The sequence below is a fragment of the Scyliorhinus torazame genome, chromosome 5 (assembly GCF_047496885.1).
Source record: "Scyliorhinus torazame isolate Kashiwa2021f chromosome 5, sScyTor2.1, whole genome shotgun sequence".
NCBI lineage: Eukaryota > Metazoa > Chordata > Chondrichthyes > Carcharhiniformes > Scyliorhinidae > Scyliorhinus > Scyliorhinus torazame.
This window is the reverse complement of record NC_092711.1, coordinates 180,089,979-180,106,761: the sequence shown is the minus strand read 5'-3', so window position 1 is coordinate 180,106,761 and position 16,783 is coordinate 180,089,979. Positions and strand designations below refer to the sequence as shown.

General features: G+C 52.2%; 1 protein-coding gene across 2 annotated transcripts in view; it reads right to left on the bottom strand.

Moving 5' to 3' along the window:
- Positions 1-16,783, bottom strand: part of LOC140422512 (uncharacterized) — a 73,134-nt gene that overhangs the window by 18,707 nt on the left and 37,644 nt on the right. Inside the window, exon 3 of one of the 2 annotated variants that reach the window (XM_072507524.1) lies at positions 4,890-4,895. The exons of the other annotated variant lie outside the window; for it this stretch is intronic. Coding sequence (XP_072363625.1) covers positions 4,890-4,895 — 6 coding nt within the window. The remainder of the gene's footprint in view (positions 1-4,889; positions 4,896-16,783) is intronic. 2 annotated transcript variants of the gene reach the window in all.

Here is a 16,783-nt window from a genome sequence, read left to right as displayed (position 1 = left end):
CGGAGACCCCGACGATTGGACCGGCGAGGGACAGAATGGCTGTGCGTACTCCTCCAGCATGGTTGCCGGAGGGGGAAAGAATGGCTGCGGCTGCGACGCTGCCTGGCGGGGCAAAGGCTGCGGTGCGCGTTGGGCCGGCGGGGCTGGGAAAAGGGAGTGCAGCGGTGGGCCTGGGACGGTCGGGACGTGGAAGAACGGCTGTGGTTGCGCAGCGGGCGGCTGGAGGAATGGCTGAGGGTAGTCGTTGGATACCGCGTTCACCGCGCGGGCGAGGCAGACCGCGGCATAGTGGCCTTTCTTGCCGCACCCTTTGCAGGTGACGGTGCGGGCCGGGCAGTGCGCGCGCGGTTGATTCGCCTGGCCGCAGAAGAAGCAGCATTGGCCGGTGGCGGTAGCGGGTAAGTCTGGGGGTTAAGCGGGTAAGTCTGTGGGGCTGCCGTGGCAGGATGCCACGCAGCCCAGGGGGGCGCAGTGCGCGCGGGGGCGTACGCAAGGGCGTTTTTGTACGCCACGTCCATGGACCCTGCCAGGGCTCGGGCCTCGGTTAGGCCCAGCATCTCCATTTCGAGCAGCCTTCGGCGAATGTCGAGGGAGATCATACCTGCCACAAAAGCGTCGCAAATTAAAAGTTCGGAGTGCTCGTTCGCCGTCACTGCTGGGCAGCCGCAGTTTTGGCCCAGCACGATCAGCGCCCTGTAGAAATCTTCTAGCGTCTCATCTGGGTTCTGCCGTCTCGTTGCCAGCAGGTGACGGGCGTAGACCTGAGTAAGTGGACGAATGTAGTGTCCTTCCAGCAGTTCCATGGCTTTATCATAGTTCGCCGCCCCTTCGACCAGGGGGTAGATCGCCGGGCCGACCCGCAAGCGTAGGAGGTGCATTTTCTGCCTTTCCGTGGGGGTGTCGGCAGCCGTCTCGAGGTAGCTCTGGAAGCATGCCAGCCAATGCTTAAAAATCTCGGTAGAATTTTCTGCGTGCGGGCTGAGCTGAAGGCACGCCGGCTTGATGCGGAGATCCATCCTTCAGAAGTACTTATCTGATTAAATTGATGCCCAATCAATACGCTTGAGTCCACGTGGAGTCATATCGATTCAGCTTTAATCAGATAGAACTGTACCCAGCAGCGAAGTTACAGAAGTGAAGGCTGCTGGGGACGGCATTGGTTCTTATACCCCGCCTCTCAGGGCGGGGCTATGTACATTGCCCAATGGTAGACCCCGCGGTCTAGCCAATGGTTATTCCTCTCTCTGGTACCGCAATACCTGGTATTACCACACAGTGTCTCCATGATTCCAGCCCCCCCCCCTCCCCCTCCCCAAAAACGGGTCTGTAATATAAAGAAGTAAATCATCCGTGTAGAGCGAGACCCTCTGCTCAACCCACCCCTCTCACTATCCCCCCACCAGACATTCGATGACCTAAGGGCCATTGCCAAGGGCTCTATGGCCAGGGCAAACAGCAGTGGGGAGAACGGACATCCCTATCTTGTCCACCTACAAAGACTAAAATATTCTGACCGGACCCGGTTGGTTCTTACACTCGCCACCGGAGCCTGGTATAGCAACCGGACCCAATCCACAAATCCCTGCCCAAACCCAAACCTGCCTAGAATATCCCATTGGGACTTCCACTCCACCAGGTCAAAGGCCTTTTCTGCATCCATGGCTACTACCACCTCTACCTCGCGCCCCTCCGCTGGCATCATTATCACATTTAGGAGCCGTCTAATGTTGGACGTCAGGTACCGTCCCTTCACAAATCCCGTCTGGTCCGCCCCTATTCCCCCCGGGACACAATCCTCTGTACGTGTGGCCAAGATCTTTGCCAGCAATTTAGCATCTTCGTTCAAAAGGGAGATCGGCCTGTACGGTCCACAGCTCTCTGGATCCTTATCCCGCTTCAAAATGATAGGGATCGATGCCTGTGATAGCGTTGCGAGGAGCACTCCCAGCTCCTTAGACTCTTTCAAGGCCTTAACCAGGAGCAGCCCCAGTAACCCAGAAAACCTTTTCGAAAACTCCACTGGGTATCCATCAGGTCCTGGGGCCTTACACGATTGCATCGCCCCCAATCCGTCTATCACCTCCCTGACACAATTGGGCCCCCCCAGGCCTTCCATCAGCTCATCTACCTTCGAGCACTCTAGCCCCCCCAGAAATCACTTCATACCCTCCTCCCCGACTGGGGGCTCTGATTTATAAAGTCGACTATAGAATTTGCGAAACACATCATTTATCGCTCCCGGGTCCCCCCCCACCTCATATCCTTTACCGTCCCAATTTCTCTCGCCGCCTCCTGTTTCCTCAGCTGATGTGCTAACATCCTACAAGCTTTCTCCCCATATTCGTATATCGCCCCTTTTACCCTCCTCAGCTGCCCCTCTGCCTTGCCTGTGGACAGGAGCCCAAATTCCATTTGGAGTCTCTGATGCTCCTTCAGAAGCTCCTCATCCGGAGACTCCGCATAACTCATGTCCACCTGTAAGATTTCACCTACCAGCCTGTCCAACTCCGCCCATTCAGTCTTCTCCCTGTGGGACCTGAATCGAAATAAATTCCCCTCTGCCGCATGATCAATTGCACAAAGACTAAAGTTGGGTAGAACTGTGGCTTTATTACAGTCAGATGCATGGCCTCCTGCTGCAGCTGGCGAAATGGCAGGGCACTGGAGGTCACGCATATTTATACAGTTCTCCGTGGGCGGAGCCAGCCGGCAGGAGCTACCAGCGAATCTATAGTGCAGGTCCTACCTTACATCCCATAATACAGTGGTTCACCACACCCCCTTATTAACCCAAGTCCAAAAAGTCCTCAGTTCGGCACCAGCCCTTCTCTCTGGGCGAAGTCCATCACATTCACGGGCTCCTCAAAGTAATGGCGCCGTCCCTCGTGCATGGGTACAGCAGCCCAAACTTCACCTGCTTCTTAAACAGAATCTCTTTGACTTGCCTGTAGCCTGCCCTTCTTCTGGCCACCTCCACGCTCAGGTCCTGGTAGATGCGCAAGACACTGTTATTGCAATGGCAGCTCCGCGTGCGCTTGGCCCACTGTAGCACCCGCTCCTTGTCCAGGAACCTGTGGAACCGGACCACCATCGCTCGGGGGGGGGGGCGCCGCTCGCGGCTGCCTCGCCAGCACCCTGTGCGCCTTGTCCACCTCCACCACCGGGCGCGGGAAGACGTCATCTCCCAACAGCTTCTGGAACATGTCCGCCACATACGCTGCGGCAACCTCTCCCTCAGCCCCCTCCGGGAGACCAATGATTCTCAAATTCTGCCGACGGGACCTATTTTCCAGGTCCTCCACCTTTCCCAGGAGCTTTTTTTGCTGGTCCTTTAACCTCCCACCTCCACCACCGTTTGGTGATCCTCCTGCTCCTCCAGCGCCTTTTCCAGCTTCTGGATCGTACGATCCTGGGCATCCAGCCTGTGCTCAAGCCCTCGATGTCCTTCTGAATCAGGTCTAAACTGTTCCGCTGCAAAACAGTAAAGCACTCTTGAATGACCTTCAACAGATGCTCCGTTGTTGGCTGGGCTGTCTGCACCGGGGTCCGGACATCAGCCATATTGTCCTCAGCAGCAGCTTGTACACTGCCCTTGTTTGCCCACTTCTTAAGCTGTTTACAATTCTTTCTGCTTCTTAATTTCATACACCTGTGTCTGGAGTCAGTGCCTGAGTGCCTATGCCTTCCGAACTAGCACTCAAAAGTACAAAAAGGGCGTGGAAAAAGGTCCAAAGGTCCGACCGGATCAAGAGCCACCAAATGTGCGACTTACTCCTCCATAGCCGCCACTGGAAGTCGAAATAAATTCCCCTCTGATAACCGCCTTCAATGCTTCCCATACCACCCCCGCCACGATCTCACCCATGTCGTTGCTCTTTATGTACTCCCTCACCCGCTCACAGACCTCATCACCCGCTAGCAGCCCTACATCTAACCTCCACTGCGGACGCTGGGTCTATCCTGTGCTCACCCGTAGGTCTATCCAGTGTGGGGCGTGATCCAACACCACGATTGCTGAGTACTCAGTGCCCTCCACCCCCGCTAACGCTGTTTGGTCAAGTACAAAAAAGTCTATCCTGGAATATACCTTGTGCACATGGGAGTAGAATGAATGCTCCTTAGCCTCCCGAATTTCCACGGATCAACACCTCCCCCCCCCACCCCGCAGCTCTTTCGACATTGCTGATACTTTTCCCGGCCTGGAACTCGACCGGTCTAGTCTTGGATCCAGAACCGTGTTAAAATGTCCCCCCCCCCCATAATCAGCCGGTGCGAGTCGATGTCCGGAATCTTCCCCAGCACCCTCCTGACAAACGGGACATCATCCCAGTTTGGGGCGTATATATTCACCAACACCACAGCCATTCCCTCCAGCTTCCCACTGACCATAACATATCTACCCCCCGGGTCTGCCTCTATCTTCCCCACCTCGAATGCCACCTTTATATTAACTAGAATTGCCACCCCCCTTGTTTTAAAGTCCAATCCCGAATGAAACACCTGCCTGACCCATCCCTTCTTCAGTCTAACTTGGTCTCCCAGCTTCAAGTGCGTCTCTTGCAACATGGCCACGTCCGCCTTCAGCTGCCTCAAGTGTGCAAACACACGGGTCCTTTTGACTGGCCCATTCAGTCCACGAACATTCCACTTGACCAGTCTGGTCGTGGGGGGGGGGGGGGGGGGGGGGGGGGGCCCAGCCTACCCCCCTCCCCTGTCGATCAGCTATGACCTTTCCTAGGCCAGCCCATGACCCGCACCTCACCTGGCCCGCCTCCCGGCAGCTACCGTCATCCACTCTCCTCCTCCAACACCCTAAAAGTCCACTCCTCATCAGCAGTTTATCCCCCCCCATCTCTACGTTAATCCTTGTCCTCCCCTTAGCATGTTACCTCCTCCTTGGGATGAATTTCTGCTGTGCCTCCCGAATAACCCCCAAAAACTCCTGCTAGGCTCCTTTTCCAATCAACTCTGGCCAGCTCCTCCCTCATGTCTTTGTAGTTACCCTTATTTAATTGTAATACCGTTACATCTGATTCCAGCTTCTCCCTCTCACACTCATCTGCTACCCCCTGAAAGAACCCACTCATTCTCGCCTGAGTCATATGCACTCTGTGCAGCACCTTAAACTGTATCAGGCTCATCCTTGCACAAGAGGAGGTCCCGTTTACCCTACGCAGTGCCTCACTCCATACTCCCCAATTGATCACACCTCCCAACTCTGCTTCCCATTTCTCCGTGATCTTTACCACCCGCTCACCTGCCTGCTCCTCCAGCCACTTGTATATATCCCCAATTCTTCCCTCCCCTTCCACATCCGGAAGCAGCAGTCGCTCCAGCAGGGTGTGTTCCGGCAACCTAGGGAACCCCCACCAGACCTTTTGTGCAAAGTCCCTAACCTGCAGATACCTGAACTCACTACCCCTCGGCTGCTCCACCCTCTCCCTTAGCTCCTCCAGACTGGCGAACCCGTCCTCCAAATACAAATCCCTCACCTTGACCAGCCCACTTCCCTCCATCTACTCTATACACTATCCATCACACCAAATACAAACCCATGATTCTCGCACAGCGGCGTTAGCACCGACATCCTTTCCACCCTAAAATGCCTCCTCAACTGATTCTATATCTTCACCGTGGACTGTACCCCTGGGCTCCCTGAATACCTACTCGGAGCCATTGGCAATGCTGCCGTCACCATAGCCCTCAAACTAGACCCCTTACAAGATTCCTCCTCCATCCTAACCCACTCTACCCCTTCTCCTTCCCACCACCGCCGCACCTTGTCCACATTCGCCGCCCAATAATAATGAAGCACGTTTGGCAACGCCAACCCTCCCTGCTGCCTCTGCCTCTGTAGCAGGGTCCTCCCCACCCTCGGCACCTTCCCCGCCCATCCAAAGTCAGAAATGATCGTGTCTACTTTCCGAAAAAAGGCCTTTGGTATAAAGATCGGGAGAGCTTGAAAGATAAACAAGAACCTCGGCAGAATATTCATTTTCACCACTTGGACCCTCCCTGCCAGTGTTAAGTGCGTGTATCCCACCTCTTAAGATCCTCCCTGGCCTCCTCCACCAGCTTCGTTAAATTCCACTTATGGAGCCCCGTCCATTCCCTCGCTACCTGAATCCCTAAATACCTAAACCTATCCTTCGCTCTCGTAAAAGGCATCCCCCTAAATTAGCCAGCTGTGCCAGCTCATTCACCGGGAATACCTCACTTTTCCCAACATTCAGCTTGTACCCGAGAACCCTCCAAACCTCCCCAGCAGGCCCATAATCCTTCCCATACTCTCCAACGGATCCGAAACATACAACATCAATGCTCCCTTGTCCTCGCATAATCCCCCACCACTCTGACGACCCGCTGAGTGCCATCACCAGTGATTCTATGGCCAGCGCAAACCGTAACGGTGACAGCGGGCACCCCTGCCTCATATCCCTGTGTAAGTCAAAGCTTTGTGAGCTCATATCATTCGTCCTCACCCTCGCCCTTGGTGCCATATACAGCAACCACACCCATGCCCCAAATCTCGGCCCAAACCCAAACCTTCCCAAAACCTCAAACAAGTACCGCCACTCCACCCGATGAAATGCCTTCTCCGCCTCCATGGCACCACCTCAGGTACCAGAGCCCCTGACGGATTCATCACCACATTCAACAGCCGTCTTACTCGCAAACTGCCTGGCCTTCACAGAGCCTGTTTGATCTTCTGCCACCACCCCGGGACACACTCCTCCACCCTCCCCGCCAACAACTTAGCCAATACTTTCACATCCATGTTCAATAGTGATATGGGTCTATACGACCCACATTCCACCGGTTCCTTCCCCTTTTTGGGGATTAGTGTGATTACTGCCTGCGACATTGTCTCTGGCAACTCCCCCTTCTCCAGCGCTCCATTAAATGCCAACAGATGTGGTGCCAGGTCCATTGTAAATTCCTTATAGAATTCTGCCGATACATCCGGCCCAGGGGCCTTTACCGACTTCATACCCCTGATACTATCCAGCACGTCTCTCAGCCCCAGGGGCTCCTCCAACGCCTGCCTCTTTACTTCCTCCACCTGGGGAAATTCCAGCTTGTCCAGAAACCACTCCATGTCCCCCTCCTCTTCTCCCAGGTCAGCCTCATACAGTCCCTGGTTTTACTCCCAAAATGCCTCATTTATCTTCCCCGGCTCTGACACCACATTCCCAGCCCCAGTCCGTATCTTCAATATTTCCCTGGATGCAGCCTGCCTCCGTAGCTGGTGTGCTAGCATGCAGCTCGCCTTCTCCCCATACTCATATTGCACCCACTTTGCCCTTCGCAGTTGCCCTACCGCCCTCCCTGTTGTCAGCCTGTCAAACTGCCCCTCCACGGTGGGCACCCTCGAATACTCCCTGACCACCTCCACTATCTCGCTCACAATCTGCACGAGCCTTAAACTAAATAATTTCCCCCGGACTACTGCCTTCAGTGCTTCCCAAAAGATAGCCGCTGACACCTCCCCATTCTGATTCAACTCCAAATAGATATTGCCTTTTTTACATGCTTTCTCGATCTCCTGATTTATTTTCTGCCCCACATCCTGACTACTGCGAGGAGGCCTGTGCATAACTCCCATCAGGGTCTTTTTACCTATGCGATTCCTCAACTCTACCCACAGAGATTCGATGCCTTCTGATCCTATATCGCTCCTTGCTATCGATTTAACTTCATTCCTTACTAGCAATGCAACCCCGCCCCCATTGCCCATCTGCCTTCTCTTCGGATGCCCTTCCAACCTCTTGCAGAATGATCGCCAGGGGTTCAATTGCCAGGGCAAACAGGAATGGGGACAGCGGGCCTTGTGGCCCTGGGCAACTGGAAGTATTCAGAGGTGGTGGTGTTGGTCTGAACGCTCGCCTTGGGGCCGTTGTCCAGGAGTTTCACCCATGAGGCGAACCCTGTCCCTAGCCCAAACTGTTCCAGTACCTCGATGAGGTACTTTCACTCGACTCTGTCAAAGGCTTTTCTGCGTCCAGGGAGACGATCACCTCTGGTGTTCCCTCCCCTTCCCTCAGTATCACGTTCAGCAGCCGTCCGATGTTCGCAGTTAGCTGTATACCCTTGACTAAAGCCCGCCTGGTCTTTTGCGATCACCTCTGGTATGCAGTTCCCCAGCTGCTTGGCCAGGACTTTCGCGAGTATTTTTGCACCTGCGTTAAGCAGCGAAATGGGTCTTTATTATTCGTATTCCGTCGGGTGGCGGAGGGGACGACGGCGCCTTGACAGGCGGGATGGAAGCCTGACTGGTGGCCTCATATGCGAGGTATCAGGAGGTGGCAATTCGACATATGGAAATGGAGGAGAAAGTGGTTGCGGGCAGGCAACTTTGCGCAGTGCCCGTCTATTCCTTCGCACGATGGAGCCATCAGCCATACGTATAACGTAAGAGCGGGGCGCGGCATGTCGAACAACAACAGCCTGGGCAGACCACCCACCATCCGGTATCTTGATCCTGACAGTGTCTGCCGGGGATAGCACAGCCAGATCGGTGGCATGGGCATCATAGCCCTGCCTTTGATGGTCTCTGAGCTGCTGCATCTTCTGCAGCACCGGGAAGTGATCCAGGTTGGGCAGGTGTATGGAAGCATCGTCCACAGCTCCCTGTTCATCAGGAGTTGAGCCAGCAAATGCCAGTGGACAATGGAGTCGCCCTGTAGGCGAGCAGTGCAAGGTGTATGTCGGAAGCAGAGTCCGCGGCCTTGCAGATGAGCTGTTTCACATTGTGCACCCCTTTCTCAACTTTTCCATTGGACTGCGGATAGTGCGGACTGGAGGTGACATGCTGGAAATTGTATGACCTGGCAAACGTGGACCATTCTCGACCGTTATAGCACGGGCCATTGTCGCTCATGACGGTGAGTGGGATGCCATGCCTTGAGAACGTCTCCTTACAGGCTTTGATGACGGTCCGAGAGGTGAGGTTCAGGAGCTTCAGCACCACAGGGTAATTCAAGAAATAGTCGATGATCAATACGTAGTTGCGACCATTCGCATGAATGAGGTCGATGCCAACCTTGGACCACGGAGAGGTCACGATGTCATGCTGTTGAAGCGTCTCCTTGCTCTGCGCTGTCTGGAACCTCTGACAGGTAGCACAGTTCAGGACCATGTTCGTGATGTCCTGGCTGATGCCGGGCCAGTAGACAGCTTGCCAGGCTCTGCGTCTGCACTTCTCAACGCCCAGGTGTCCCTCATGAATCTGGTGCAGCACCAAGCTCTGGAGACTGAGCGGAATGACAATCAAAGAACAAAAGAACAAAGAACAAAGAAATGTACAGCACAGGAACAGGCCCTTCGGCCCTCCAAGCCCGTGCCGACCATGCTGCCCGACTAAACTACAATCTTCTACACTTCCTGGGTCCGTATCCCTCAATTCCCATCCTATTCATGTATTTGTCAAAATGCCCCTTAAATGTCACTATCATCCCTGCTTCCACCACCTCCTCCGGTAGCGAGTTCCAGGCACCCACTGCCCTCTGCGTAAAAAACTTGCCACGTACATCTACTCTAAACCTTGCCCCTCTCACCTTAAACCTATGGCCCCTAGTAATTGACCCCTCTACCCTGGGGAAAAGCCTCTGACTATCCACTCTGTCTATGCCCCTCATAATTTTGTAGACCTCTACCAGGTCTCCCCTCAACCTCCTTCGTTCCAGTGAGAACAAACCGAGTTTATTCAACCGTTCCTCATAGCTAATGCCCTCCATACCAGGCAACATTCTGGTAAATCTCTTCTGCACCCTCTCTAAAGCCTCCACATCCTTCTGGTAGTGTGGCGACCAGAATTGAACACTATACTCCAAGTGTGGCCTAACTAAGGTTCTATACAGCTGCAGCATGACTTGCCAATTCTTATACTCAATGCCCCAGCCAATGAAGGCAAGCATGCCGTATGCCTTCTTGACTACCTTCTCCACCTGTGTTGCCTCTTTCAATGACCTGTGGACCTGTACTCCTAGATCTCTTTGACTTTCAATACTCTTGAGGGTTCTACCATTCACTGTATATTCCCTACCTGCATTAGACCTTCCAAAATGCATTACCTCACATTTGTCCGGATTAAACTCCATCTGCCATCTCTCCGCCCAAGTCTCCAAACAATCTAAATCCTGCTGTATCCTCTGACAGTCCTCATCGCTATCCGCAATTCCACCAACCTTTGTGTCGTCTGCAAACTTACTAATCAGACCAGTTACATTTTCCTCCAAATCATTTATATATACTACAAAGAGCAAAGGTCCCAGCACTGATGCCTGTGGAACACCACTGGTCACAGCCCTCCAATTAGAAAAGCATCCTTCCATTGCTACTCTCTGCCTTCTATGACCTAGCCAGTTCTGTATCCACCTTGCCAGCTCATCCCTGATCCCGTGTGACTTCACCTTTTGTACTAGTCTACCATGAGGGACCTTGTCAAAGGCCTTACTGAAGTCCATATAGACAACATCCACTGCCCTACCTGCATCAATCATCTTAGTGACCTCCTCGAAAAACTCTATCAAGTTAGTGAGACACGACCTCCCCTTCACAAAACCATGCTGCCTCTCACTAATACGTCCATTTGCTTCCAAATGGGAGTAGATCCTGTCTCGAAGAATTCTCTCCAGTAATTTCCCTACCACTGAAGTAAGGCTCACCGGCCTGTAGTTCCCTGGATTATCCTTGCTACCCTTCTTAAACAGAGGAACAACATTGGCTATTCTCCAGTCCTCCGGGACATCCCCTGAAGACAGTGAGGATCCAAAGATTTCTGTCAAGGCCTCAGCAATTTCCTCTCCAGCCTCCTTCAGTATTCTGGGGTAGATCCCATCAGGCCCTGGGGACTTATCTACCTTAATATTTTTTAAGACACCCAACACCTCGTCTTTTTGGATCTCAATGTGACCCAGGCTATCTACACACCCTTCTCCAGACTCAACATCTACCAATTTCCTCTCTTTGGTGAATACTGATGCAAAATATTCATTTAGTACCTCGCCCATTTCCTCTGGCTCCACACATAGATTCCCTTGCCTATCCTTCAGTGGGCCAACCCTTTCCCTGGCTACCCTCTTGCTTTTTATGTACGTGTAAAAAGCCTTAGGATTTTCCTTAACCCTATTTGCCAATGACTTTTCGTGACCCCTTCTAGCCCTCCTGACTCCTTGCTTAAGTTCCTTCCTACTTTCCTTATATTCCACACAGGCTTCGTCTGTTCTCAGCCTTTTAGCCCTGACAAATGCCTCCTTTTTCTTTTTGACGAGGCCTACAATATCTCTCATTATCCAAGGTTCCCGAAAATTGCCGTATTTATCCTTCTTCCTCACAGGAACATGCCGGTCCTGAATTCCTTTCAACTGACACTTGAAAGCCTCCCACATGTCAGATGTTGATTTGCCCTCAAACATCCGCCCCCAATCTATGTTCTTCAGTTCCCGCCTAATATTGTTATAATTAGCCTTCCCCCAATTTAGCACATTCATCCTAGGACCACTCTTATCCTTGTCCACCAGTACTTTAAAACTTACTGAATTGTGGTCAGTGTTACCGAAATGCTCTCCTACTGAAACATCTACCACCTGGCCGGGCTCATTCCCCAATACCAGGTCCAGTACCGCCCCTTCCCTAGTTGGACTGTCTACATATTGTTTTAAGAAGCCCTCCTGGATGCTCCTTACAAACTCCGCCCCGTCTAAGCCCCTGGCACTAAGTGAGTCCCAGTCAATATTGGGGAAGTTGAAGTCTCCCATCACCACAACCCTGTTGTTTTTACTCTTTTCCAAAATCTGTCTACCTAGCTGCTCCTCTATCTCCCGCTGGCTGTTGGGAGGCCTGTAGTAAACCCCCAACATTGTGACTGCACCCTTCTTATTCCTGATCTCTACCCATATAGCCTCACTGCCCTCTGAGGTGTCCTCCCGCAGTACAGCTGTGATATTCTCCCGAACCAGTAGCGCAACTCCGCCTCCCCTTTTATATCCCCCTCTATCCCGCCTGAAACATCTAAATCCTGGAACATTTAGCTGCCAATCCTGCCCTTCCCTCAACCAGGTCTCTGTAATGGCAACAACATCATAGTTCCAAGTACTAATCCAAGCTCTAAGTTCATCTGCCTTACCCGTAATACTTCTTGCATTAAAACATATGCACTTCAGGCCACCAGACCCGCTGTGTTCAGCAACTTCTCCCTGTCTGCTCTGCCTCAGAGCCCCACTGTCCCTATTCCCTCGTTCTCCCTCAATGCTCTCACCTTCTGACCTATTGCTCCCGTGCCCACCCCCCTGCCGTACTAGTTTAAACCCTCCCGTGTGACACTAGCAAACCTCGCGGGCAGGATATTTATGCCTCTCCAATTTAGATGCAACCCGTCCTTCTTATATAGGTCACACCTGTCCCGGAAGAGCTCCCAGTGGTCCAGATAACGGAAACCCTCCCTCCTACACCAGCTGTTTAACCACGTGTTTAGCTGCTCTATCTTCCTATTTCTAGCCTCACTGGCACGTGGCACAGGGAGTAATCCCGAGATTACAACCCTAGAGGTCCTGTCTTTTAACTTTCTGCCTAGCTCCCTGAACTCCTGCTGCAGGACCTCATGCCCCTTCCTGCCTATGTCGTTCGTACCAATATGTACAACGACCTCTGCCTGTTTGCCCTCCCCCTTCAGGATGCCCTCTACCCGTTCAGAGACATCCTGGACCCTGGCACCAGGAAGGCAACATACCATCTGGAGTCTCTTTCACGTCCACAGAAGCGCCTATCTGTGCCCCTGACTATAGAGTCCCCTATTACTATTTCTCTTCTGCGCTTTGACCCTCCCTTCTGAACATCAGAGCCAGCCGTGGTGCCACTGCTCTGGCTGCTGCTGTTTTCCCCTGATAGGCTATCCCCCCCCGACAGTATCCAAAGGGGTATACCTGTTCGAGAGGGGGACAACCACAGGGGATTCCTGCACTGACTGCCTGCCCTTTCTGGTGGTCACCCATTTCTCTGCCTGCACCTTGGGTGTGACCACATTTACATAACTGCGATCTATGACGCTTTCCACCACCTGCATGCTCCTAAGTGCATCCAATTGCTGCTCCAACCGAACCATGCGGTCTGTGAGGAGTTCCAGTTGGGTGCACTTTCTGCAGATGAAGCCATCCGGGACGCTGGAAGCCTCCCGGACCTGCCACATCTCACAGTCAGAGCACTACACCCCTCTAACTGACATTGCGTCAATTAATTAAAATTAAAAAAAATTTTTTTTTTTTAAATGTTTTAATATATATTTTTTAAAATTTCAAAGTTACTGTTAACTATCAGTTTCCTAGCAGTAGATTGCTAATAGAAATGCGAAAGCTAAATATAGTACTCTCTGATCTCTGGCTTAGATACCCCTCTAAATTATAATTAAGTAATTATGTTTAATTAGTTACCAATGCTTAATTTTTTAAATTTAGTGTAGATTCCCAACCAGCCACTCAGGCCACAGCTTTTCTGTGATGTCACTTCAGTTTCCCCCCGACACACACAATTTGAAAAAGGTATAAAAGTAAAAATGAGTAAAAATCACTTACTTACCTTCTTACCTTCTGAATGTCTTAGATGTTCTCAGGTTCTCTCCCTGACAGAGATCCTGTCCAGCTGGAGGAGGATATCATCAGTCACCATCAGGTCGTCCTTCACATTGTAAAATTGTGGGCATTGCCCTTTCTGCCAGCCATTAGTGAGGTTGTGGATGACACGCTGCAAGAGGGGGTCTTTGGCTGTCTCATCACGGATGAGAACTACCTTCTCATCTGTCGCCGGGAGAGTGCTAGCACCCAGCTGCACCTGCGATTCGATGTGCTGGATGATCTCTAGCGGCTCACTGGGCGAGGTGACGGAGCGGGACAATACATCAGCAATGATGAGCTCCTTGCCTGGTGTGTACACCAAGTTGAAGTCATACTTCCTAAGTTTAAGCAGGATTCTCTGCAACCGAGGCGTCATGTCGTTCAGGTCCTTGTGGATGATGTGGACCAGAGACCTATGATCCATCTCGACAGTGAATGTCGGCAGGCCGTAGACATAATCATGAAATTTGAGGATGCCGGTGAGAAGACTCAAGCACTCCTTCTCAATCTGTGCACATCTGGTTTCAGTGGGTATCATCGCCCTTGATGCGTAGGCTTCTGGTGCCCAGGATGATGTGTCATCTCGTTGAAGCAACACCGCACCGATGCCATCCTGACTCGCATCTGTGGATATCTTTGTCTCCCGGTCCGGGTCAAAGAATGCCAGGACTGGTGCAGTGGTGAGCTTGGCTTTCAGCTCCAGCCACTCTGTCTGGTGTGCCGCCTTCCATTCAAAGGCAGTTGACTTTTTCACCAGGTTGCGTAGGGCCGTGGTGTGTGTGGCCATGTTTGGAATGAACTTGCCCAGAAAACAAACCATACCCAAGAAGCGCAGCACCGCCTTTTTGTCCTCAGGGACCTTCATCGCCTCGATGGCCTTGATTTTGTCTGTGTCCGGGAGCACACCATGCTGTGAGATCTGGTCGCCTAGAATCTTAAGCGTCGATGCGCCAAAACAACATTTGGACCTGTTTAACTTGAGGCCGTTGGCATGTACACGGCGGAATACCTTCTGGAGACGGGACACATGTTCTTCAGGGGTCGTGAACCATACAATGATGTCGACCACGTACATCATCTGCTCCATGATGTGATGGAATATCTCCGATGCCGAGATGATGCCAAATGGCATGTGATTGTAGCAGTATCTGCCAAAAGGCGTGTTGAAGGTGCAGAGCCTTCTGCCAAAATCCATGTGATGCATCCAATTTGGTGAAGAAGCACGCATGTGCCATCTCATTCGTGAGTTCCTCCCGCCTCGGGATGGGGTAGTGTTCCCTCATGATATCCTTACTGAGATCCTTGGGATCAATGCAGGTGCGCAGGTCCCCCGAAGGCTTCTTTACGCACACCATCGAGCTGACCCAGTCAGTTGGTTCGGTGACCTTGGATATGATGCCTTTTTGCTGAAGATCCTGGAGCTGTGCCTTCAGGCGCTCTCTCAGTGGAGCAGGGACAAGTCGTCTGCGTGGACCACTGGCTTGGCATCAGGTCGTAGCAGAATCTTATATCGATACGGCAGCGTGCCCATCCCGTTGAACACATCTGGATACTGGCCGAGGATGTCGTCGATGCCGGCCTGAAGATCCCCAAGGAGGATGTCGTGGTGTAAACCCTTTGAATAAAGTTCAGCTGCTTGCAGGCATGCGCACCTAGTAGGGATGCCCTGTCCGGCTTAACAATTTCAAAGCGTAACCGTGCTTGTGTGTGTCGGTTGGATACGTGCAGATGGCAGGATCCCAGTGCCGTGTTGTCATTCCCGTTGTAATCCAGGAGCTTGCAGGCAGCTGGAAGGACCGTGGGAGGCTTCTTAATGCGTCTGAAGTCTGCCTGTGAGAGGAGGTTGGCAGAGGCACCTGTGTCCAGCTTGAACTGGATAGAGCAGTGATTGACCTTCATCGCTGCTCGCCATTCGCCCTCGGAATCCACAGCTAGGATTGACTGGACCTGCGATGAGTCTGGTGTGGCATATTCACACTTTGTAATAATGCCCACACGGTAGGCGTTGTCCAGGCATTCATCATCTGGATCCGTTGCACTGCCGGGATCAGAATCCTGTAGGCGTTGTTGCACTCTCCGGATGCGCCATCGTCGGAATTGGGAGCGCTGGTTCCTGACTGGTGGTGCAGATCTGCACAGGGCTGCATAGTGGCCTGGCTTCCCGCAGTTTAAACAGCGTCTGCCTCTTGCAGGGCAATGTTTCATTAAATGGGCGGTGCCACGGTTCGAACGCATCATGACGTCGGCGTCCTGACGCTCTGTACGTCGTTGCACATGCGCAGTGCGGTTCTCAGACGTCTGCACCTGCGCAATGCGGATTTCGGCCGCTTCATTATCCCATTCGCATTGCTCATGCGTCAGGCCCCGGGAAGAGCGGCAAAATGGCCGCTTTCATCAATGTTGAGGCGCTGCATCCGGGAGATGGCCTGCACACTCTCCGCCTCGTGGGAGGCTAGTTTATCATTTTCTGCCGTTTTGTACTGGGAATAGTGATTTTTAGCATGCTCATGCACTGCGCATGTTCAATCGTGACTGGCAGGGTCATATGCTTGATCTTCAGTAACTGCTCTCTCAGAGGATCAGAGTGAACTCCAAAAACGATTTGGTCTCTGATCATGGAGTCAGTGATATCACCGAAGTTGCAGGATTGCGCTCGCAGTCTAAGGTTAGTTAAATATGAGTTGAAGGACTCGTCTTTACCTTGCAATCGCTGCTTGAATATGTAGCACTCGAAAATTTTGTTGGTGTCCACCTCACAGTGGCTGTCAAACTTGTCCAGGATGGTCTGAAACTTTGTCTTGTACTGGTCTTCGGCAAAGTGAAAGGTGTTGAATATTTCCAAGGCGTGATCACCCGCTGTGATGAGAAGAAGAGCTCTCTTCCATGCATCAGGCGCACCATTGAGGTCTGATGCTTCAATGTAAACCTGAAATTTTTGCTTGAATGTCCACCAGTTAGCATTGAGATTGCCGGAGGTCCTGAGCTGGTGAGGAGCCTGAATCGTTTCCATTGTGCCGGTATACATTCGCTGGTCGTCACGCATCTTGCTGAGTTGAACTAACTAGATTGAACAGACTCCTGGTAGCTTGTTGTGTTATGTAATTTGGAATAACACAAGCTGCCACTTGATGCAGTTTTGAGTAAAAGAAGCTCCAGACTTTGAAGTGAGTTCAATG